This window comes from Salminus brasiliensis, chromosome 5 (assembly GCF_030463535.1).
Source record: "Salminus brasiliensis chromosome 5, fSalBra1.hap2, whole genome shotgun sequence".
Lineage (NCBI taxonomy): Eukaryota > Metazoa > Chordata > Actinopteri > Characiformes > Bryconidae > Salminus > Salminus brasiliensis.
In genome coordinates, this window is record NC_132882.1 from 38024280 (window position 1) to 38049988 (window position 25709).

General features: G+C 38.5%; 1 protein-coding gene across 1 annotated transcript; it reads left to right on the plus strand.

Annotated features, from left to right (window-relative positions):
* Nucleotides 1-1736: 1736 nt before the first annotated feature.
* On the plus strand, nt 1737-24235 carry rb1cc1 (RB1-inducible coiled-coil 1). Its single transcript, XM_072680239.1, has 23 exons — nt 1737-2146; nt 3820-3951; nt 4305-4431; nt 5080-5250; nt 5870-6072; nt 7843-8284; nt 8538-8708; nt 8940-9124; nt 10525-10711; nt 11048-11129; nt 11245-11309; nt 11406-11509; nt 11753-11879; nt 11999-13932; nt 17382-17556; nt 18267-18375; nt 18465-18741; nt 20027-20081; nt 20571-20618; nt 22406-22464; nt 22573-22700; nt 22979-23049; nt 23281-24235. Exons 2-23 carry the CDS (start codon nt 3881-3883, stop codon nt 23356-23358), a joined length of 4869 nt encoding a protein of 1622 aa, XP_072536340.1. The 5' UTR covers nt 1737-2146; nt 3820-3880; the 3' UTR covers nt 23359-24235.
* The last annotated feature ends 1474 nt before the right edge of the window (nt 24236-25709 follow it).

Here is a 25709-nt window from a genome sequence, read left to right on the forward strand (position 1 = left end):
AAGTTATTAATATTTTTACCATTTCAAAACAATCACATCAGTAGTAGTGACAGTTTATTACTGTTTCTACAGTATGTTAATGTCAGCGAATAAAATCACACAGTACTCTTGGGCATTTGAACTGATTGCTCTCAAAAAAGAAGTGCAAATGTAACTCTGTATGTCCCGCAGCCTTTCTAAGAAAGGTGTTCTTGACTTTATCTCTTGTTGTAGTGTGTAGCACTGGTTAAAGTATATCAGACACAATGGTGATAACATCTGTGTTTCTAATAATACATGGAGATTCCTCAGATCAGGAATACATTTTTCCAGCAACAACTTTCTGTTCTTGGCTGACAAAACAGGAACCTGATGTGGTCTTCTGCTCATCCATTTCAAAGTTGGACGATATTTTGAGCATTCTGAGGTACCTTTCTGCTCTCCACAATTTCACAGAGTGGTTATCTGAAATTATTGTAGCTTGCCAGATCCAACCAGTCTGGCTGCTCTCTGTTGACCTTTCTTATCAACAAGCTATTTTCTGTCTGCACATCTACTGCTCACTCAATGGGTTTTCTTTGTTGTTCCTTTCTGAGTAAACCTTAGAAATGCTAAGAAATCCTAGATCAGCAGTTACAAAAATACTTAAACCACTCAAACCAACAAAACACTCAAGATCACGTATTTGCATGGTTTTATGCATTACACTGCTTTCACACAATTTGTTGATTAGACACTTGCAAGTCTGAACAGGCTGTAAGGTAGATAACTCACAGGGAAAGCTAGTCAGACCTCCAGCCTCCACATGGCATAGTTAGTTGTAACTATCCTCCTTATCCAGGCACCTATCCATGGGTGGTCATTTGTAGGCCTGGGGCTACTGTGATTGGTCAGAAGCCAATAAAAGCCAATTAAATGAGGACATAATATTTTAACCTGTTTTAAGGAGAATTACATTTAATTTGCTGCTATTGTATTATGGCTAAACCAGATAATTGTACTGTCAGCACTATCCTTGAATTTGGGAAAGGCTGGTGTTGAAAACAAATGACATTTCCATGTGTAAGATGACTGCTTACCAAAACAGTTTGAATACTTTCAAATATATTTACCAAAAACTGTTATGTTGCATAAATGAATGGAACAATTTGCTACCTACCTAATTTTCCAAAATTTCATTTTTGATAATAAATAAACCTTAATTGTCTGAGGCTTCACCAACATGAAAATTCTGAAAAAAATGAAAGTTCTATTATGATTGGAGAGTAGTATAAACTATTACTTATAGTATTTTTGAGGGGTCAAATAAAACAGCAACATATTTAAAGAAACAAACTGCTGCAAATAAAATACTTTTGCAAGTAAACAAAATACAGCACTATTCCTGCCTTCTCTCAAAGTGTGGATAAAATCATAATTCTGAGGAGCAGTCCGTTTTGAACTAAGCCAGGTTTTATTAAATATCATAAAATCCAGTTTCTGTTCACAAATGATATCAGTGATAGTGCACCCAGCAGTGCCATGCTAAAATTTTCATTTAGTTTTGGAGTGGCAGGGTAGGCTCACTGTAAGTGAGGCTGTCTGGGTTATTAAAACATCTGAGAGCACACCAGACCTACTGTATATACTGCTGATCCGAACACCATGCCAATAATTGACTTACCCCGTTTAAGAAAACCCACTCTCAACCCCTGTCAGAGAGCAAACAGTAGGGGCAGGACAGTGCGCGTCCACTCCCATGCGCCATGACGTCAAGGTCGACGACAACAACAAAACATAACAGCAGCAGCAGCAGCAGCAGCAAACTGAAGGGTGTTAGCTTAGCGCAGCTAGCTCGCGTTTCCAAATAACATTACCGAGGGTTACACAATCTATCCTACGCACAGGGATCGGCGACAAGCCCAACAGCGATTCAGTGAGAGTCGGAACTTACATATAAGCCAAGATGGGTCACGTATTAAAGAAATAGCGGGCATCCTTTGTGGGTCTGGGTGCACCTGTGTGAAAAAGCTCCCGGTCTGTTTTACAGTTAAGCTAGCTAATTATCGTTAGCCTGTTAGCGCAGCGGCTAATCTTGCTCTATGTACAGCTAGCGATATCTTCAGTCTCTAAGCGAGGGAGCTGCTGCTGCTGCTTTAATACGAAGAATGGACCTCGGTGAATAGAGGTAACTTGACACTGTGTTTCTTAAGATATTTTAGCACGACGAAAAGAGCTTCAAGACGTAGGAGGTCGCACTGACACCCACTATTGTAGCTAGCTAGCTACGTTGTAAAGCAAGCTAACGCTCCCTGGGTTAGCAAGCTATGCGGATTTCGTTGCTGCTTAATAGTGCTACAGCATCGGCTAGCGAAAACTGTACTAGCATGGGTTGTCAGCTGTGGTAAACATATGGTGAACAAAGTAGAGCAGTGGTGTAGCCGCTACATTGCGCCAGTTGGCCCCTTTTGACATTGTAGTCAACGTCGCTTGATGACCTGGGCTTAGCTCGCTAAGCTAGCCTGGCTAACAATCCCACGGGCGATGTTTCCTAGGTCCCCGGCCCTGGCATATTCTGGGTAGTAGCTCGTAATGTCGAGATAAAGGCTTTAAAATATACCAGAACAAAAACTTCGTTTTTTTCCCCATTTTGTGGCTAAAAGGCAGTCTATCAGTTTAGTCTAGGGTCCCTTCAGAGAGGTAACGTTAGAGAGAGAGGGCTCATTGGGTTATTTGTACAGTAGGACATGGGTTTTGTTGAAATGCTAGACACGTAAGACGAGCATAATGTAAAACTGTATAAACCAAATATATTTCTTCTCCTTTTGCAAATTCTTGGGATGTAGTCTTAAAAAATATTTAACCGTTGCTGAAGCTTGAAACCTCTCATGGGAATAGTTTAAGGTTGTTAAACATACAGTGACAATCAACGTTAGTGGCGAATAGTGACCAAACCTCGTAAAAGCTCAAACTGCTGCTTGGAAAACTGTCCCAACCTCGCGAAGACTTGGTATCTAGAGAATATTAGTATTGCTAGCTAGCTATAGGTACGTCTGAGGCGAGATATTTACAGCATTTACAGCAGGGGTGCTCATGTTGAGAATGCTTTCGGTTCGTGTTGAGCTGCTTGTTTTGGTTAGTTTTGGAGTTGTTGACAGGAAACTTCCCAGGCCCAAAGCTCGGAGTACCAGTGGCATTATCCAGCTACTTATCTTCTTTTATATACAAACAGGATTGAGACACGTTAAGGAAGAAAAAGATGAAATTATCATTATATTATATATGTATGTATTGTATTTGACAGTACTTTTTCAAACAATCGAGCTAACCTCTAACTGGTGACATGACTCAGCCTGAACTGTTCAATGTCAGCCGCATAGCTAGCACTAAGTAAACCCTGAAAACCACCGTATTATGTAAAGCTGTGACTGCTTACATGTAGTGTGTGTAAATATGTATTTACACTACATGTAAGCAGTTATATATATTTATATATGACTTTATAATAGAGTCTACATGAAGTTGAAAATCTTCAGATATCAATATAGTGTTAGCTATGTGAAATTAAAATTAATAATCTGGATTTTTAAAAATGGCTTAGCGTCAGTGACTATGTGTGACAGTTAGTCAGTATGATGGTTATTACCATGTATCAACAGCAGTTTCTGTACATTTATATTCAATATCAATATTCAGCATCTCAGCATAAAATGTTCTTAACATTTGCATTCATTATATTGCAGATATGGGGGAACTTTTGTACATGGGGAAAAGTTCATCATTTGTGTTGTGGTAGATGATTACTCTGTATTTAACTGCCTCCACTTTTCTTTCTTTCTTTCTTTTTTTTTTTTTGGTCAGGTGAGCATCAGTGACTAGATGAAGGAATCAGACTGGAGCCAAGAGCAGTGGAGAACTCAACATGAAGTTGTATGTGTTCCAGGTCAATAATGGAAGCACACTGACATTTGACACTGAACTTGCAGTCCAAACGTAAGTTGTCTCTGCAGAATGTCGGTTTTTAAGAAATGGAAACTTGATGAATGTTAAGTATTGTTAGGAGATTCATTAAAGCATTTTGCTCATTTTTATCTGTAGACTTTTTATACTTCTGAATGTACTTTAATTAGTTACAGACATGGTGTTAAATTTGAACTCTTCTGTAGTCAGATTGTAAATAAGGCTGCTGTGTTTTTATCTGACATACAAGCAGTTCAGTCAAGGTCAGCTGAAAGCATTTTCCATGATGGCTGATTTTGCACACTTGGCACATTATAGCTTAAAGTAAATGTGTTTTGCAGGCAGGAACAATGCAACTGCTTATGAAACGTTGACTTCTCTTGCAGTGTTTTGGACCTTAAACATGCCATTCAAGCCAAGTACAAGATTGCCACCCAGCACCAGGTGCTGGTGGTTAACGGTGGAGAGTGCATGGTGGCAGAGAGGAGAGTCTGCAGCTACAGTGCAGGCACGGTAAGTCACGTGACCACACTTTCCTGTGATGTGGTCATACTTACCCAAGAGTTCTTTTGCAAGGCTTGATTTCTTATTCGCCCAGGTAGCCTGAAGGGGCCTAGTTTCCAGCCTGAAATTAGTATATATAATTTTTTTTGCCATATAATATTTTAAGACACATAATTGTAATCCTCTGTTATACCAGTTTCACTAAATAAGTGATAAAGAAATCTACTGATGGAGAGATTGAAAAACTACAGCCATTATTTTTGGCTAAAACATTAACTATCTAACTGCAGTAGCAAGCTAGTTTTTAATAACGCATTTAGCCCACCCCCAGGATTTTGTACCAGATCATGATCTGAAAGTTTTTTAAGACAAGAGAATTCCATTCTCAAGTCTATTGTGAATCCACTGCAGGAGCCAAGAAGGCGTGTTAACAGACATGTTTAATTTGGCCCAGCTAACCTAATATAATTTCTGTATGTTCCAGACTTGCATTCCCAACTCTTACATAGGTATAGCTCAGCCAATACTAATCTTAGGTTGTAATGAAAGTCAAACTCTGTAAGTAACCTTGTATATGCTCTAAACAGCAGTGCTATGCAAAGAAAGTGAAAGCACCTCCAAGCCTGGGTTAATTAAGTGATATCTTTTCTACTGCAGGACACCAACCCCATCTTTTTATTCAACAAAGAGATGATCTTGTGTGACCGTGCACCAACTATCCCCAAAACCACCTTCTCTATTGAGAATGAGATGGAACTAAAGGTGGAGGAGTCCCTCATGATGCCTGCTGTGTTTCACACCGTTGCCTCAAGGACACAACTTGCTGTGGTACTCATTCTGCATGCCCTTAAATTACACTTTGACTTTGTATTTTTCTTCATATTAAGGTTGTAATGGTATGTGTATTCTTCTTAAACTGCAACAAAACAGACATTACCGTTTGATGCATGCAGTCATACATATATGTGCGAAGATTGATTAATGTAACACGGAACCAAGTTTTCCAAGTTTTAACCTCATACTTAAAGCTGTTAGCATGTTAGCAACATGCATACCAACTGTAATTCTTATGTAGTTTTGGGTTTTGCATTTTATCTCTGTATACTTTTGTGTTCATCTAATAATACAGGAGCCATTGTTTGAATTTTCTTTGAGCGTCAAGTCAAGTCAGATTTTTTTGTATAGTGCTTGTATACTGTTGTCGTCACAAAGCAGCTTTACATAATTAGTAATTAATAAAAGACAAAGAAGAAATAGCGTAAGACATAAATTAAACTACAGCCTAAATTACTCTGTTTATCTTAAAACTCTGGTGGTTAACTGGGGTGGTTACCTCAGATTGTGTGTAGAGACGTGATAACATTATTAACCTTTATGATTTGTTAAAATCAACATTCATTTAGTAATGCGCATCTGTATGATCTGTCATTTGTCTGCTGTGTTTAAGGAAATGTTTGAAGTTGCCAAGAAGCTCTGTTCATTCTGTGAACGCCTGGTCCATGACGAACACCTTCAGCATCAGGGCTGGGCTGCCATCATGGCCAACTTGGATGACTGTACATTGTCCTATCAAAAACTGCTCTGGAAATTTGACATGGCATATACCAATTACCAACAGGATTTTGAAGACATCAAACTAAAACTAACCAAGTACGTACTAGTGATCATGCTACGGTGCAGTGGTGCTTAAATGTGTGTGAACCCTTTTGTATTCAATATTTCTCCATAAATTTGACCTAAAACCTTGTTAGATTTTCATCAGAAGTCCAAAATGTAAGGAGACAAATGAGACAAAAATATTAGGCTAGGTCATTTATTAAGGAAAATGTTCCAATATTACATATCTGTAAGTGGCAAAAGTATGTGAACCTTTAGGATTAGTAGAAAATTTGAAGGTAAAAAAAAAAAAAGTTGTTTTCAAACAACTGGACATTCAGGTGTGAGTGTAAGCTCTGTTTTATTTGAAGAACAGCGATCTATTAAAGTCTGATCTTCAAAACGTGTGTGTGTGTGTGTGTGTGTGTGTGTAAACTTGTATCGTGGCATGAACAAAGGAGATTTTTGAGGACCTCAGAAGATTTGTTCATGCTCATCAGGCTGGAAATTCACATAAATCCACAGTCAGACACATTGTGTACTAATGGTAGATTTTTTTAATCTATGTTTAGGGCTTGTATGGAAATCTGATAAAGTTTAAGTCAAATTTATGTAGAAATACAACATTCTAAAGGGTTCACAAACTTTTATGCACCACTGAATATGTACAGCAATCAAAGCTTAAAGGCCTCCATCATGGAAAGCTGAATTTCATTCGCTTTATTAAAGCAAAGACATTTAAACTCATATAAATATAAAAAAAAAAAAACAGGATGGACTGTTCACTTACCACTCCACTTCAAGTGTATTATTGAGGTTATACCACAGTTTTGCTATCGCCATTCATTGTTACATTTTAAGATGATAAAGCAGCAAGGTAAAATAGTTCCATTTTGTCAGTCACCCTGCTGTTAAAACATCATCCTAAGACCATTCCTTTTAGTCATAATTGGGGTTGCAAAATTCTGGGAAATTTACCATGGGAATGGGCTATTGAGACCATACCCCCTGCTGCACTGCTCATTCCTCCATCACATGTACAGCATATGGCCATATGATTTCTAGAATGCAGATACTCACCACTGCTGAAAGAACACATTTGGACCAAGGGTCTACCTAAAGTCTATCTAAGGTAATATTTTGACGAAGTTCATATTTTTTATTGGCAGTAATAGCACTGAAACATTTAAGCAAATATTAAATCAAGGTGTAATCTCACAGTTGCTCGCTATTTATTTAATGAGCAATTTCATTTCAGACTAGTTTACCAAGGCTAGCAAGAAGTTGCCTTACTAAGGCTATCTACCTATATTTTTTGTCTCAATGAGTTTCTGTAACGAAGAATTAATACTTATTTATTATTTATTTAACGTTCTGAAGACTATTTGCTATTTTGATTGTTCAATGAAAGAATCAAGCATTTGTAAAGTTCTGCTTGCAACTAACTGTAACAGTTATTATTTGTATTGTTACGCCTTATTGTCTGCTGTTGGCCAAAAAAAACCCCTTGATGATCGTGTATGACAGTCCCTTTAAATTATTTCCTATTCATTCCAATAAATTTTTACATTTTGGAATATTTCCAAAGTTCCCGAGCTAAAGTTCCCATGGAAAGTTACCAGTAATTGTATAAGATCTATTAGGACAATTTTCTGGACAAAAATATTTTCAGGGGCAAGACTTTTCTGACACAATTGCTAAAACACACACACACATGTGTGTATGTATGTATGTGTATATATACAAACACAGGTTGGAGTTTTGTTGATGTTGACTAATTAAGTACTGTATTTTTTTTGTTGTTTTTCTCTTTTAAATATGCAGACTCGGAACAGCTGTTTCTGTTATGGCTAAGATTCCCTTGCTCGAGTGCCTGACCCGCCACAGTTACAGAGAGAGTCTGGAGAAGTCCAGCTCACCACGCCCCAGAACAGAGGAGGAAGAATATGAGCATGATGATGAGGATGGAGGTGAAACATCCAGCCATTCTGCCATCCTGTGCCCTCCAGATGGCCAGCGGAATCTCAAATCGCCCACTTTGATATCTGCTTCAGGAGAAACAGTAGGACAGGCTTCACCACCTTCTGCTCAGGACAGGGTAGGGGGTTGCAGCAGCTTAAAGGATGCACTGGAGGAAGAACAGGAGGCTTCAGATAGAGGTGGTGCACCCTCTTTTAACGTCACACTGCTAGACTGGATTAATGTGCAGGACCGGCCCAATGATGTGGAGGCTGTAGTGAGAAAGTGCTTTGACTCCATTAACCGAGTAAGTGGTGAACCCATCCAATTGAATGTTTAGAATGCTCACTGGCAGAATGTCTCCCCTTATTTCCGTGAGCTAAGAGTGAGATATAAATAAACAAATGATTAAATTCACAGTAATTCCATAACAGTGAGCGACAAATCTATAAAAGAATGTCGGAGCCTGTTTTTTTTACACTGCGAGGATTTTTATAATGTGTGACCACTGACGAAAATTGACTAAACAGTTTATGTTTGTATTTATATGTTCTTTTTAGCTTGATCCCCGCATTATACAGCCATTTCTATCTGACTGTCGGGAGACCATTACAAAACTGGATAATCAAAACATGAAGGCCATCAAGGGGCTTGAAGACCGATTGTATGCACTTGACCAAATGATCGCCAGTTGCAAAAAATTAGTCAATGAACAGAAGGAACTTGCTCAGGTATGGCATTTTGATGTTCTGTTGGCATTGAGACTATCACATCAGTTCCCATTTTTTACAAGAACCCATTCTTGAAAATAGTTTTTATTTTCAATGTTGGCGTAGTCCTTTGGTTCTAATCATTGATTTTTGCCAGTCCTGTTGTGACTCTTCAAGAATGTGTATGGTTTTAGAAAACCCAGTCCTTGTCAGGGAGCGATGTTTTTAACAGACATACTCCATTTAACACAGGGATTTCTAGCCAATCAGAAGAGGGCTGAAAACCTGAAGGACACTTCAGTTCTACCTGACCTGTGTCTGAGTCACGCCAACCAGCTAATGATTATGCTGACCAATCACAGGAAGCTGCTGGACATCAAACAGAAGTGCACCACTGCCAAACAGGAACTGGCCAACAATTTGCAAGTCCGTCTCAAGTAGGTTGAGCCCTCAGACTTAACACAAAACTGATGTTGCCTTTTCTACTATACATTAGGGATGTCCCAATCCGATGCAGTGGATCGAGATAGGGGCTGATCCAGGCATTTCTAAAATATCAGGTATCAGTTATACCTGATCCAGTTTAGTTTTGTTGTAGCAAAGCACCCTCTGGCATCCTCTAGGTGCCATTAACAGACATGATTCTCAGCTGCCATTGTGAGGAACTTCTCAGAGGGTGACAAAATAGTCTGCAGTGTGGAACTATTTTGCAGTGGAACATGAAAACCTAATGCAATATCTGTGATCCTTGTGCTTTGATGATGTTTAAATTACTGTTCCTTGTCTATTTTGTTTTTTGTCCACACTGCCAAAACCACCCAGTTAGGTGTAGTTGCGCAAAGACAGATATTCTGTTCCATAATAAATTGGGAAGATATTTTTACGCCATCTTTACTCTAATTATGCCTGGTTAGAAATTAAACTATCGTGGAACGCTTTACCAGCAGGAGAACCTTAGTCTTTTCTTTGGTTCTAAACCAGCACAAGAGGAGGAGGCTATTGCACACATGCTACAGGAAAGCAAATCATATCTCATTCAGACTTGGCCAGGGCTTACTTGCAATACCTGTTTAGTCTCAATGTAACTACCTTGGTTAAATAAAGATAAAAACACACTATAAAATAGTTATTACACATCAGTTCAGAATGTTCAGAATGTGTATTGCTATATACACACACATGCGCACATACACAAAGTGATTTGACTGCAACATTTTAAAGGAACTAGGAGCTAAATGGTGCGTCTAACTGGATTATAAGACACAATATAAAGTTTATAACAGTCATTTTAAAAAGGTTTTCCCATATAATATTTTAAAAATATTATATGGGGAAAAAATATAATGTATACTAGTTTCAGCTATCTAACAAAATAATTTAGGTTAGAATGCTTCATTTCATGAATTAACAGCACATATTACCTAAGTTGTGGTGCTGTATTATCTGTAGAAAAACAAAGGATCGAATTGATATTAGCGAACAGTCAGCATTAGGGCACTCTGATTGGATAAAGGGGCAAAATGCTAGAAATCGTTATGCCGCCCATATTTGGAAAGGCCAGATTAGCGTGTTACAGTCTATAATCAAGTTTTCTTTATTATTACACATATTTATTATTCAACTTATTTTTTTATTTGTTTTTTAAGTATCTGCATTTGGATGTATTCTGCACTGATTGTGACCCTTTGCTCTAATGTAAACATCTATGTCTTCTCCGTAGTGACTTGAGATTTGTAAATTCCCCTTTGTAGTGTGATCATAAAATTGTCATTGTGTGTCAGTCAGAGAACAGCAGGAATGCCTATACTGACAGATCATACAATTGGACATTTTATAGATGGTGCTGTTATGTGATGCTCCATGCGGACCAGGACGGGGAGAAGCTGCAGGCCCTTCTCCGGCTTTTGACTGAGCTGCTTGAGCGAGTTCGTGTGGTGGAGGCCCTCAGCACTGTCCCACAGATGTACTGTCTGGCTGTGGTGGAGGTGGTCCGGAGAAAAATGTTCATCAAACACTACAGAGAAGTGAGTTAGCAGTTATGAACACTTTTATTAACTTTTTTTTATACTCTACAAATGACTTTAATTGTGGTGGCCTATCAAGGCAGAACCTTTTTTGATGATAAAGAGATTTTAGCTTCAGGACGTTTAGGAAGTTTCCCAAAGTCTCTTTAATATTGAACTTAAACATATCATCCAATAACATTTGACTGCATGTCAATGTTTGATTGTGTTCATAATGTCCAGGAAATATCTAGCATTTACCCCAGCACACCTCTCCCCTTCATTTTTTTCATTTCTGCTTATTCCTTGCATTTTTCACAAAGACTCAATGGGAATGTGGTGTTTGTTTTTTGTCAGTGGGCCATTGCCTTGGTTAAAGATGGAAAACACCTCTATGAAGCAGAGAAGGTCAAAAGAGAAACATTTGGCAAGTTGTTCAGTAAGTATAAGCGTACAGTTTATGTTCTTAGTCATGGAGTAATGAGTCATGGTCAACATTGATGTAGAACACAGCATTTCTGTTTGAATCACTTGTTTTGAAATGTGCTCTGCAGGAAAGTCATTCCTCAGAAATCGTTTGTTTCGAGGACTCGACTCATGGCCTCCCACATCATTTTGTGTAAGCATTTGAAAACGCCAATATGTTGTCCGTAATAATCTGTAAATGTGCTGTCCTTTGTATATCACTGACTCTATTTCCTACCGTGAATTTCAGACTAGAAAGCCTCGCAAGTTTGACTTTGAGCTTCCAGATATCTCCCTAACTGACTTGCAGTATCTGAAGAGTTGCTGTCCTGCTGAAGTACAACCTTTCCTCAGGTAAAGCCCCTTTTGCTCTGTAAGGGCATTTTAAATCTTTGTAGTGGACATTGCATATTGTGTTAAATGTTTTGTTTTATTTTATTTTGACATTTTTATTTGTTCTCGTTTTATCAGAATAATTCCACTGTCCTACTCATAATGCCACAATATGGCCCATTGTGTGTTAGGTTTTGGCCAAAGAGTTATGTTTCAAAACGTTATGCTTATTAACTGTTTTTTTTTTTGTTTTTTTTTTGTCAGGGTTCCATCACTGTGTGACTTTGACCCTCTAAACCACCATGTGGAGGCCCTTCACCAGCTAGTACAAGCAGCTCAGAGTGTCGATGAGATGTCTCAAACCATCACTGACCTACTGAGTGAATTAAAGGTACATTGGAAGCTGTGCTTCAGATTCAAAAATAAATTCAGAATGTACATACGATTTGAAATGATTGGTTTTCTCTCATGATTGAGTTTTATTGCTGTTGCTGTGATATGTCCTTGTAGGTTTCTGGAAGCCAAAGTATGCAGAAACCATTGACATTAACTCCCAGATCAGAAAGCAGAACAGAGACCACACCTACCTCCTCTAAAACACCATCCTCCCTCACTCTACAGTCTCCACCCTGTCAACCGCTTCCCATTCCAGCCCCCTTAGAGGATTTGTCACCTGACAGCATAGATGCCCACACTTTTGACTTTGAAACCATAGGCCATCCCAACATGGATCCTGTACTTCAACAAGGTTCATTGGACCTGGACTCCTTAGCGGAGAGCCCAGAGTCTGACTTCATGTCTGCAGTAAATGAGTTTGTTATTGAAGAGAATGTAACATCGCCCAATCCCATCAGTGACCCTACAAGCCCTGAGATGATGGTAGAGTCTCTGTACTCCTCAGTCATTAATGCTATAGATAGCAAACGTATCCAAGATACCACCACATTGGAGAGAGAGAACTCCAGAATTGCTGTGCTGAAACTGACCGTGGACAGGTACCGTTCCGCTGCTGAGGAGTCGCAGAATAACTTTAGGAAAGTGAAGGATGACCTGTCCCACTTCCGTGGTCTTGTTTTGAAAGAGCAACGAGACTTTGGCTTTGCCCTGAAAAAGATGAGTGCTGAAGTGCACAGCATAGTCAACAGCATTAAAAACTGTCACGAAGAGGAACTAAGTGAGATGCACCAGAATGAACTAGAGAGCCTGAAAGCAGACCACGAAAAGCAGATCCTTGGTCTCAGCCAGGAGCTGGAAGGGAACCGCAATATAGTGAGGGACGTTCAGCGGGCAATGCTTGAGCTGGAAGGGCTTGTGGAACGTAAGGAGAAAGAGCTGGCCCAACTGGAGGGTGAAAGGGAGCGCTCATTGGAAGAGTTACAAAGCAGCCACCAGAAGGCGTTGCAGGGACTGGAGAGGAAGATTTCGGAGCAGAGTGAGGTGCTCCGGGATGCTGTGATGTCCAAAGATGCTCTTGCTAGCCAGTTGGAGAGCCTACACCTTGAGATAGAATGTGGCAAGCAGAAAATACGGCAAGAGATGGAGAATGTTGAGAAGGACCATCTCTTAGAGCTGGAGGCCCGTCTCGGTCAGGAACATCAAGCCCTGCTGGAGTCCCTAAAACAGAACAACCAGAGTGCCCTGGCGACCATGACCCAGGAGAACCAAGCCAAACTCAAGGAGCTAACAGAGTCCTTCGCTGCAGAACGGAAGGAGTGTGAGGGCCGCTTTAAAGACTATGAGTCCCGCATAGCTGAACTCGCTGATGCCCGCTGCAAACTGGAAGTGGAGATGGCTCTGAAAGAGACTGAGATGGAGGACCTGCGCCTGCAGTATGAGGAAGCTAAGGCCCAGCGCGAGGAGGTTCTGAAAGCTGAGATGACCTCACAGACAAGAGCCCTACAGGAGCAGGTGGACACATTGACGCAGCAGCTCCAGAAGAAGAATGAAGAGTATGAGCTGGGCCTTGCCGAGCTGCGGGCACTCATGCGGCTAGAGAAGGACCACTGCATCTCGGAGCTGGTGGATCGGCACGAGGAGGAAAGCACGCTACTCCGCCATGAGTTTTCTGCGCTGAAGCAGAAGTCGCAGGATGCCGAAAAGGACCTTGAAGAGCGCCTGCTGAAGATCCAGTGCGAGCAGGACCATCAGCTCGCCACCTTGCAAAAGGAACATGAGGAGGAGCAGAGGGCTGTCCAGGAAAAAGAGCAAGACTTGCAGACCATCATTAGTGACTTGCAAGCCGAGAATGTGCTTTTGTCAGGAAGGTTAGAGCAGGAGAGGCAGGAGGCTCATAAAAGAGTGGAAGATGAGCAGGAATCTTCTAAAATGATGTTAAACAATGCCTTAAGGGACTTTGAACTCCAGAAAGAGGAGCTTGAGACAAGACTATTAGGAAAAATTAAACTACTTGAAAATCAACTTGAAGAAAGACAATCCACTGAAACGTAAGTAAAATGTTTCCACTTTTCACCAACATATCCGGTCTAGTTCATTAGAACCAACATTGTTGTAATGCTGTCTAAGAGGGTTTGAACAGTGCATTAAACATTAAACATCCTTTTTGTTCAAAATAGTTGAGTTGTAAAAAAGGATATAGAATTGTAGACTCTGTATTGTAAATTCAAAACAAATCAAATTGTTGTACAAATGTATAATAACATTTTAAAGAAATGGACAAAAAAAACAATAAAAATTTTATTGCAAAAAGGGCAAAGTTATCCTTAATAAGGAAATCAAAACTTGATGATTGGCGCTATTGTAATGAAACTTTGCTATACATGGCACTTTTTTTCCAACACATCTGATATATTTGTGGAACCTTTTCTCTGAAATTGTCTGTTGCCTTTAAAATTCTTATAACAATGTCAGTTGGCGAGCACCAAAACAATAGAATAGTTCCAGTCATGGAGACACAACTTCCAGCACCCCTGAAAAATGGACAGTGGGCTTGGGGAGATGATGGTGAATGATGTGTTGGTGCTATCTACAGGGCAGAGTGGGTAATGCAATTACGTTTTCCCTATATATCTCAAGATGGTTGCCTTGAGATAATTATTCTGAGATAATTATCCTGAGATAATTATGCCAAAGTTATTATCCGAAAGTAATTATGTTGAGAAACTGTGTCCTTTCAGGGATTCTGTAGCCTGCTGTCTGAATTAGAGATTCTAGAGGCACTTCAGGCTACTTTGGTATTAGGGTTAATGGCGTAGTTAGCGTGCTTTCACCAGGAAAACCATTATATAAAAACACAAAATTTAGAAATAAACATTTCTGACATTCAAAAACAAAACCAAAAACAAATCAGTGACCAATATAGCCACCTTTCTTTACAATGACACTCAAAAGCCTTCCATCCATAGATTCTGTCAGTTGCTTGATCTGTTTACGATCAACATTGCGTGCAGCAGACACCACAGCCTCCCAGATACTGTTCAGAGAGGTGTACTGTTTTCCCTCCCTGTAGATCTCACATTTTATGAGGGACCCTTACTGGCTAGCCACGCTGTGGAGTATTTGGATGCATGTAATGGAGCATTGTCCTGCATGAAAATCATGTTTTTCTTGAACGATACCGACTTCTTTCTGTACCACTGCTTGAAGAAGGTGTCTTCCAGAAACTGGCAGTAGGTCTGGGAGTTGAGCTTCACTCCATCCTCAACCCGAAAAAGTCCCACAAGTTCATCTTTGATGATACCAGCCCATACCAGTACCCCACCTCCACCTTGCTGGCGTCTGAGTCGGAGTGGAGCTCTCTGCCCTTTACTGATCCAGCCTCGGGCCCATCCATCTGGCCCATCAAGAGTCACTCGCATTTCATCAGTCCATAAAACCTTTGAAAAATCATTCTTAATATATTTTTTGGCCCAGTCTTGACGTTTTATCTCATGTTTCTTGTTCAAAGATGGTCGTTTTTCAGCCTTCCTTACCTTGGCCATGTCCCTGAGTAGCGCACACCTTGTGCTTTTTGATACTTCAGTAATGTTGCAGCTCTGAAATATGGCAAAACTGGTGGCAAATGGCATCTTGGCAGCTTCACGCTTGATTTTCCTCAATTCATGGGCAGGTATTTTGCGCCTTTTTTTGTTTCCAACACGTTTCTTGCGACCCTGTTGGCTATTTGCCATGAAACACTTGATTGTTCGGTGATCACGCTTCAAAAGTTTGCCAGTTTCAAGACTGCTGCATCCCTCTGCAAGACATCTCACAATTTTTGACTTTTCAGAGTCTGTCAAATCTCTCTTCTGACCCATTTTGCCAAAGGAAAGGAAGTTGTCTAATAATTAAGCACACCTTATATAGGGTGTTGATGTCATTAGACCACACCCCTTCTCATTACAGAGATGCACATCACCTGATTTACTTGATTGGTAGTTGGCTTTCAAGCCTATAGAGCTTGGAGTAGGACAACATGTATAAAAAGGATGATGTGATCAAAATACTCATTTGCCTAATAATTCTGCACATAGTGTGTGTGTGTGTGTGTGTGTGTGTGTGTGTGTGTGTGTGTGTATATACACGCACACACACTGTGCAGAATATATATATTTAAACATAAAGCATTGATCACACTAAACCTTTGAACTGGAAACAAAAAGTCTTCTGTTTTGGTTGGTGTTAGCATGTTGACCTTGGCCAACATAACTTGCCAACCATAAAACAGTGAATACATAAGCAATTATATCTGTGTGAATAATTCTAATATATTATAAATAAGTAAACAATTATTACTGATGCAAACTGAGCAGGCTATTACAGCTGCTTAACACAGCTGTCGTAAACAGTAAAAACACAAGAGGGAGCATAATATCGCACACCAAGCTTTACTACAAAACTATGTATAACAGCTGTGATTGGTGGCACTGGGGTTATTTTCTTATGTGCTCAGCACCAGTCAGGCAGAGGAGCTAACTTGACAGTCAGCATGCTTGCTTACTTGGTTATCACAAACAATAAAATACATAAGTGAGCGTAATTATGGCAGATAATTATATACTTGCTACAATGCAGTACGACACATTGAGTTTAGTGTAAAACTGTATATACAACTCCTGTGGTTGAGGAAGTGGGTCATTTGTGTTCCTGCTCTTATCAACTGAAGCTATCTGTCAATTAGCATGCTAGCTAACTCTCAAACAGTAAACAGCAAACTCACAGACACATGATAATACAGTGTCCTGAGGCTGTGTGTGCAGTCTCTCTGTTGTATTAGTTTTGGAGCCACTGGGGGATAAAGGGTCATGCATTAGCAGTCCCTCTGTTCTGGGTCTTCAGAGCTGGACCACACCTTCAGAGTGCAGGTAGTGCAGGGGCACTATTTTTCTTTTGAAATATAATGTAGTTTCATGTGCAAACATTTGTTAACAGAAGGCTAGTGTGACTGCTGCTTAAAACAGTTCAGTGCGTTATGGAAGTTCAATACAGTTTGATTCAGTTTCATTATTTTTAATAAAATGGTCAAAAATATTGTGAATGTATTTAGTACTGGACAGCCTTAATAAAATTCAGTATCACTGTTTTTTTAACCTCTCATTCTATCCCAATATGAGATTAATGGTTAGCATTAATAAAGTTAATTAACCCGTTGTTTGTGGAGAGAAACTACTATACTAAAAGAATGTATTAACATTACGTAGCTGATTTGATTGGATTGGTTGGTCTATTTTCTTCTTTAAAAATATAGGAACCATAACGCAGTAAAATAAACATTTTGGGTGTTTGTTTATTTATTTATTTAAAAATACAAATGTTTAGCTGTTCTTTCTAAAGCATTGCATATGACATACAACCTTATGCAAAAGTTTGGGTGCTTCTGTTCAGAATGTCTTTCTGCACGTTACACAATTCCTACATTCCCCCCTTTTTCAATGAAAATGTGTCTGTGGTGTTTCAGAGTGGCAGCGACTGTTGGACTGGGCGAGATGGTGTCATCAGCAAGTCTGGACTGTGCCCTGCAGCAAAGACTGGAGGAAGAGAAGGCTTCTCTCTTAGCCAAGCTGGAGCTGCTGGAGAAGAAGAAGAATGAGGAGCTGCAGAGCCTAAAAACCTCACTAATTGCTGAGCAGCAGGTATGGGTGCCAGCACGTAGTATTTTATTTATTTTTACATGTGATATACCTCTTGCCCCTCACATGCATGCCAAGGGTAGACTCATCTTTATTTTTTACTTCATTAGGCAGTTATGCCATTAGTCATGTATTTAATGCACAATTGTTATTAGGGATTTTACATTTTCTTTATTATTATTTGTGTAAACGACATCATTACAGAAAAAAGTATTTCACTCTAGTCCCTCCCCTCTGGAGAAATGGAGCACAGAGACAGGTTTGTCCATTAGTTTATTATATACGGTAGTGTTTTTAAATAAGTGAGTAATGGAGTTTCATTGGCAGTAGTAGTGAGCTGGGAATGTTGTAGGCTGCTGCAGTTAGTGCCTAGTTTATTGTTACTGTGCTGTATGTGATTTGTGGCACGGTTAGTGAGCATTGCATTATATGGAGTCAAAGGAGGTATGGGACTGCAAACAGTTTTGGAACCAGTTTTGGCCGAGCTAACAATTTTTCATTTATAATGTCATTGAAAAGCATTTAGTGAGAATATATAATATAATAAGAAAGAATTTCCCTGCTTCGTGTAATAAGAAAGGTGCTTCAGAAACAGGGAAAGTATGTGTAATTAAACAATTTTTTTCATGTTTGATATTAGGAATGCATTTTAATGTGTGTTAAATTTAACGATTCTCTCTTTTTAATTGAGTGTTTCTTCCCCTCATTTCCAGACAAATTTCAACACTGTACTCACACGGGAAAAGCTAAAAAAGGAGCAGATAATTCATGAACTGAGTGAAAAGCTTAAAGAATTGACACTACAGCAGGAGAAAGATAAAGGTAAGACTGTTGTCAATGTTACTGAACAGATTGTATATCAGAAATCTTCAGCAGTGCTAATAAATGCATCTTTTGGTCACCCCCCTCAGGCTTGATTGAAACTCTCTCAGAGGACCGTGCCTCCATCCTCCAAGAGAAAAAACAACTGGAGGAGGAGCTTAACCACCTCCGATGCACCACCCTCGTCTCCTCCACCTTTATGACGTCCGCTCCTGTGGTTGCGGATTTACCTGGAGCCTTTGGACCCAACCCTGTGGAAGCCCCTGTTCTGGCTGTGTTGGATTCTGAGAGGCTGGCGTCTGTGGCTGCGCTCAGAGACGATGACCGAGTTGACTCTGCTGTAGAGGCCAGTTTGACGACCGTGCAGTAGGTTTTTTAAATCATGCCTACACAATGAAAACAAAACCGAGCAAAATACACACAATAAAGGTAGTAAAAAAAATAGCAAATGAACATTGTGCTTGGGATGTATTGTTTCATTTCTGAGACATATATTGTTTAGCGTTAAGGTTATGAAGCTACAATCTCGTTTAAATTTTTTGAATCACTGTGTGCAATTTCATGCATTGTTGAAATCATAAAAACAACTTTTTTGAAAGGGAAAAATAACAAGAAAAGCAAAACAGCTGCCTCTGTGTGAAAAAGCAGGATTATGTACTTGGGGTTAAGTTGCAGTTTGAAGGCCATAGCATGCAATGATGATTGGAAGAAATAACAGAAACAAGTTGCACCATTTTATACAGTTGAATTTGGAAATTTGACACACTAGACCAAATACTACATTTTGTTATTTTTGTCAACTAGTAAACATGGCCTCTGTAGGCATGTATTGTCAGGTTTTCATAGCAAAAAATAATGAAAAATTAAAATCATTAATGTGCCCTGTGCAAAAGTTTGGACAGCTTATAGAGTCAACTTGGCAGAAATAACAGCTGGCAACTTTCTTTCTTGTAGAAACTCTGAGGTATACTATTGTGTCGCATGCACAGTTTGTTTGCAGGTCTATTACTAAATGTCCTGTAATGTTTATGTCAGGGGACTGGCCAATCCAAAAGCTAAATATTGCATTTTTGCAACTTCTCAAAAAACAAAATGTGTCTTTGAGCCAAGGCTGTCTAACCCTATGGAAATCAAATTAGTTAAGTAAAAAATAACGCTGGCAGTTAGACAACGGAGTCAGAAAAACAATGCACAAACTGTTTGTGAAGAGACTAGTGTTCTGAGTTATGACAACACTTTGAGCCAGACTGGATCATCAAGAGATCAGACAGTAACGCAGAGAAAGAGAGAGAGAGAAAGAGAGAGAGAGAGACAAAGACAGAGAGAAAGACGATGTTGAAGAGTAAGTGATGTATTTCATTACTGAACTGTGTAAGATTTTATCTTTTTAAACAGGATGTTAGTAAGAATTTGTATAAAGTATGAAAGCTTCTTAAGATATATCTTTATATATGTTTCAAAATAGTCTTTGGAAGTCTCTTTGATTGCACAATCAGTCAGTATATGCTGTTATCTCTGACTTGCTATAATATAGTCATAATAATATGTATTTTTTTTATACAAATTCAGAAATATGTAGAGATATGTATACTTTTTATTTACCGGATTGCTCACAAAACTGTGTCCAGTCAGTATTCTTGTTTTGTTTCAGCGATAACACATTGGTGCTGTCAGAGGAGAAGCAGAGGATACTGATATTGGAACGAGTGAGTATACTTTGCACAAGCATTTAAAGGGGCTGACAGATCAACTGCAAATACTAAAACTAAGTCAGTGATCCAAGATTTGTGCAGTAACCTTGCAGCAAGTTTATTTTAGCCTTTATTTGATGGCAACAATAAATCATTTAAGCATTGTTACCATATGTTGAAGTATTGATAAGTGGCTCTCTAAAGCCTAGTTTAATTTCCATCAAATGTGAAGAGCTGGGTTTTGTATAGTAGGCACTGCAGACAATGTGTAAAAAGATATAATCATTATTATTCTTATTAGTTTCATTTTCTTTTTATTTTATTTAAACTGTACACTGCAGTACATTTCTGATTCTGATTTGAGAAATCATATTCATCTGTGTCTTCTAAGCCTCTAGCCTTTCCCAACTCAAATACTGGCTCTTCTGTTGTAGTTAAATTGTGTGATACATGAGCAGGTAGTTGTTTGGAATGTCTCATTTCAGTGATGTGATTCTCTTACAGACCTTGCACATGAAGGAAGAGGAGAACAAGCGGCTTAGCCAAAGACTAGTATGTGTTCCACCTCAAATTTGTGATTTATTCTTGTTGAGTATTTGTGGCATTTTTGGGTTTTTTTTTTGGAATGAACCAAAAAAAAAACTGACATTGCAGAGTATGTTTACAATGACTTCAACCATGCAGACCCTTTTGGCTATATTTGTACTTTATACGTCACTGCCAGAAATCAATTTTCATGCCCATGTCAAAAAAAACCTGTTGAAGGGGAGAGAAATACGACTGGATTTCCATATGATTCTTTTTAGAAATTCAGGCTAATATTTCTGGTTTGTAACATGTTTTATACTTTTAGAATTCTGTTTACCAAATTTGAAAACAAATCTTTTCACACTACCTACCTAAATCAACATACAGACTGCAAATACATTGTGTAACATGAAGAGCTGCGTTAGTTAAAGTAAAGCTTTTGGTCAGGTGGCATACGGCACGTTATCAGTCTGTTAATTAGAATCTGGGTCTCTTTAATATAATTGAATTACCGCTCCCACTGGAGTGTTCCTGCAAACAGAGTTAATCCTTTAATGACGGTCATAACAAACAGTTATGTAAAGAGCAAGACCCAGAGGATCTTTTTCTTATGTTAGCCGTTAGGCTTGTACTAAGCCCAGACATAATGGAACTAGTGACATGAGTAATGTGAAAACTGGTGTGAGTTTGCTTGATCAAGCATGTTAATATCAACATTTCTTCAGTCTTTAGCCCCACCAAAAGGGGCATAGCTCAGAAATGAATTTAGTTTACATTTTAGCTAAGTACACTGTATGGACAAAAGTATTGGGACACCTGCTCATTCATTGTTGCTGAAATCAAGAGTATAAAAAAAGACTCTTCTGCTTTTGTTGGGGTACCTAGTTTATGGAGCATTGCTACGAGGATTTGATTGCATTCAGCAATGATCATTATTGAGGTCAAGGTGTTGGATGATCACCATCCCACCTCATCCTCAACTCCATCATTACTGAGAACACCGTTCGATTACTCCACAGCTCAGTTCCTGCACATCTGTGTCATCAATGAGTGCAACTTAAAATAGTCGAATGCATTTACAAGAATGGGTGTCCACAAACATTTGGACATACAGTGTAAATAACTTTTGCTGTTTTTGTTTTGGATTCCAAATTATGTGTTTACTCCATTTTGTTATGGCTACAGCTGTGCTAGAGTGTTACGCAACTGATTACCACTAGGTGGCAGAACAATCAAATAAGTTTCAAAACATGGTCCTTGGTTGGAGCTCTTGTATCAAACCCAGATTAAGCCCATGTGAGATGGTAGTTATTTAAATCAAATTTTACTGTAGGGGTAGACAAAATCTACATGTTTTAGCATCACGCTTCCAATTGATATCTCAGTTGGTGCTGGGCCATATTTTATATTGGTGCCAATGTACCTACCTTTTAAAGATGCACAAGATGCACAAAAACAGTTTAATTGTCTTTGTGAAACAACATAAGACATAAGACTTACAATTAGTGTAAAAAAAAAAAAAAAAACGTCCCAATCAGAAAGCACTGCTGACTGGAGAAGTAATCATTTAGTAATTTCAATAATTTAGCTATTATTGTATTGGAACAAATATGGACAAAAGGGAATTTGACATGAGATTAATATTAAGCACTAGATGTGTTTACAGTATTTTGTGTACCTCTGAAGTGTCTAACAGCTGAAATGCATTAATTCTACGTGTGAAGTACTTGCTCAGTGAATACCATGATGGAGGGGAAAATGTTGTTTTAACTGCTCATCTGCTGAATAGTTTCTCTCCATCTTCTGTTTAGATGTCGCAGAGTATGTCCTCTGTGTCCTCGAGACATTCAGAGAAAATCGCTATTCGAGAGTAAGCGTTCCTCAATTTTATGTTTGCTTTTGTTTTTATTTGATTAGATTTTTTATAGTATTATTTATTTCTTGACTTCTCATTACAAGATACTTTTTTTTCTCTTAGTTTTCAGGTTGGCGATTTGGTCCTTATAATTTTAGATGAGAGGCATGATAATTATGTACTCTTCACGGTTGGACCCACTCTCTACTTCCTGCACTCCGAGTCACTCACAGCTCTGGACCTCAAGCCAGGTCAGTGTCAAACGCCTTGCCGTGTTTGCATTAGTGTACTCTGATGATCGTATTTACAGCACAGTATTAGCAGCAGAAATTTAGGCACAGCTAAGATGAGAAATAAGTTTTAAGTACATAAAATATCTATTTTTGTCCCCCCTCTTCTTTTTTGGCGCAAATAAATGACATTGTTCGATTTTTCAGGTGCTCAAGAATTGTAGACAGAATATATACCTTTTGTAATTGTGCCACTTATGAATTTTTGTTAATATTTTCATTAATATCATTTCTTCTAGTGACTGGGGCTACGAGGCGACCGTGGGTCCTAGGCAAGGTCATGGAGAAGGAATATTGCCAGGCAAAAAAGGTGAGTGGGTAACATTTTATTGTTGTTTTTTTTTGTCTCCCTTGTACAAATTAATTCCACCGTCACACATAATAATGCTTCAATTTTATTATTAATTCTTTTAAATAATTTTTGAAAGGTGTTAAGTATGACTGAAATTGCTCCCTTAGGGCTTAAGTACCATCATTAACAGCAATTACAGCTATTTAATTCTGTGTGTGTGTGTGTGCGTGTGTGTGTGTGTTTCTGCAGGCCCAAAACCGGTTCAAAGTTCCTCTGGGGACTAAATTCTACCGAGTAAAAGCCGTGCCATGGAATAAGAAAGTGTAAAATTGTAATATCACTATGTAATAAGCTGGAATGTTTATATTGCTTTTTGCAGAGATCTTACTTCATTCATAATTGTCTTATCATTAAAAAGAGCAGAAGACAAACCATTATAATTTTTCCTTTTTCTTTCTTCTCTTTTTTAGTTTTTGTTTGGCTCAATGTGGCAAACCCATGTTTTCCTCTGTTTATTCAGAGGGTTTGTAAATGTGGACCAAATAATATTACTTTACTGGGGCATGCCCTGCACATATTGGCTCCCAAGCGTTTGTAACAAGTCTGTAAAATGAACAAAAAAGGTATTTGGATGTTATATATTAGTTCATCATTATTATTGACATTTTGTCCAGTTGTGGGGAAGAACACACTGTATCATCAAATTACTCACTTCACCAGATTCTAAAAATATACATTTATTGTAAAATGTTTATGGGGGAATGTTCATGGCATGCATATAGCTATATTTTCTTTAACTCTCTGGATGTGTGTTGTAGTTGGATATATAGGTTTCAAAATGCCATGTGTCACACAACAACGCAGTATGGCCCTTCTGTTAATAATAAAATGTACATTTGGACAGCCCGGGCGAAGCCGGGCCTTACGATCTTTAAAATGCACTTTCGGAGACGCATTGCTTGCGTCGATCCTAAAGGGAAGTGGTCGTGCTGCCAGAAAATGAAAGGCAAATGAGTAAGAAGCAACACATATCTTCCCACAATTATCGAACGTTGACATGTAGAAAGAAATCCTTCTTGTTTGTTGGTGTGTCCTTATTGAATTAAACCATGACATTGTATATTATTCATTACATTACACAAGTAACAAAATGACTGTATTGTAAAAGAGTTTAGAGTTTTCAAACAATAAAGGTTTGATCCCACATGTTTCTTGGTGGACTTTCTTTATTCATGATTGATTGATTTAAAAGTAGATAATTGATAGCTTGGTAGGTAGGTGGATAATGATAGACTGTACAGATAATGATAGATATAGGTATAATATAATGACACACAAGGTAATGATATGCAAGTAAAAAATAATAAATAAATAAATAAAGCAAGAATGTCTGAGGGTGTTTGTTTTTGTTTACTGTATACTGTATATTTCCAAATGTTTGTGGACACCTCTTCTAATGACTGCATTCCACTACTTTAAGTTGCACCTATTGCTGACACAGATGTGCAAATGCACACACAGCATCTATAGTTCTGTAGATATGTTTTGCCAATAGAAGGTTTTGATAATCTTCTCCAAAGAGTACTACTTTGGAAATGATCGTCAAGAACCTCTTGGCACCATGCCTAATGTCAGGTTAAAAAAAAACCTATGTCGTACTTTTGGTATGAGCTGGATTGTTAAGGATGAGGTGGGGCGGTGGTTATCCAACATCCTGACTTGTATCACTCTTGTTGCTGAATGCAATCAAATCCTCACAGCAATGCTCTAAAATATAGTAGAAAGCCTTTCCTGGACAATAGATACAGTTACTCCAACAAAAGCAGGTTAAACTTACTTTTTTGATATCCTTGATTTTAAATCCCAGTACTTTTATCTGTGTAGTTTAGATAGATCATGACAGATGAGTAAATAAATAGATGCTGATTGATAGATAATGATTGAGAGGTAGCTTGTTAAATAGATTAAAATACATCATTAAGAAATTAAGCTATGCCATTAAGTTCTATTGATGTGTCATTATCAGAATTGGATTATTGTGGCTGGTTCATGTGGGTAAATGGTCTATTGGGTGATGAAACTGGAGAATGTTTACTACAGTAAAATTCTATGTAAAGCAATCAGTGTTAATCTGCTTTGCCTAGATGTGTCTATACAAGTTTACCAGGAGGGGATCAGTTCCTGTGTAATGACCATGCCTGAATCTGGTGCCATAAATCTAAATTCAGCTGCATCGCTTTCACTACCATTCCACAGTACAACACATGATAAATGTCGTGCTGGTAACAGTTTAAAAAGCTGAAGAAACAAAAAAATCAACACCCTGATCATCCTGATTTGAGGTACAATGGTAAAATGTGAATGGAAATGTGGCAACAGTATAGTGCCTGTGCTATGGTAGAGGTCATGTAAATGCTCTGTTTAAATACACTCAAAGCAAAAAGCATTATTTGACTTGTAACAGTTGTTGAACACTTTTTGAACCCATTTGTTATATATTGTCACTGTCTTGCAGTTTTGAACTTGACATATGTTAAATCTGGTAGTTATTCTTTACATTGTGTCAAAATGTCATAAACTACGGACCAATAGAAATGCTCCAAAATGACTTGTAAAAAAAACTTTTTTGCATTGACTGTCATTTATAGTTAAATATGTTTTTTGCCCCTCTTTTGTGA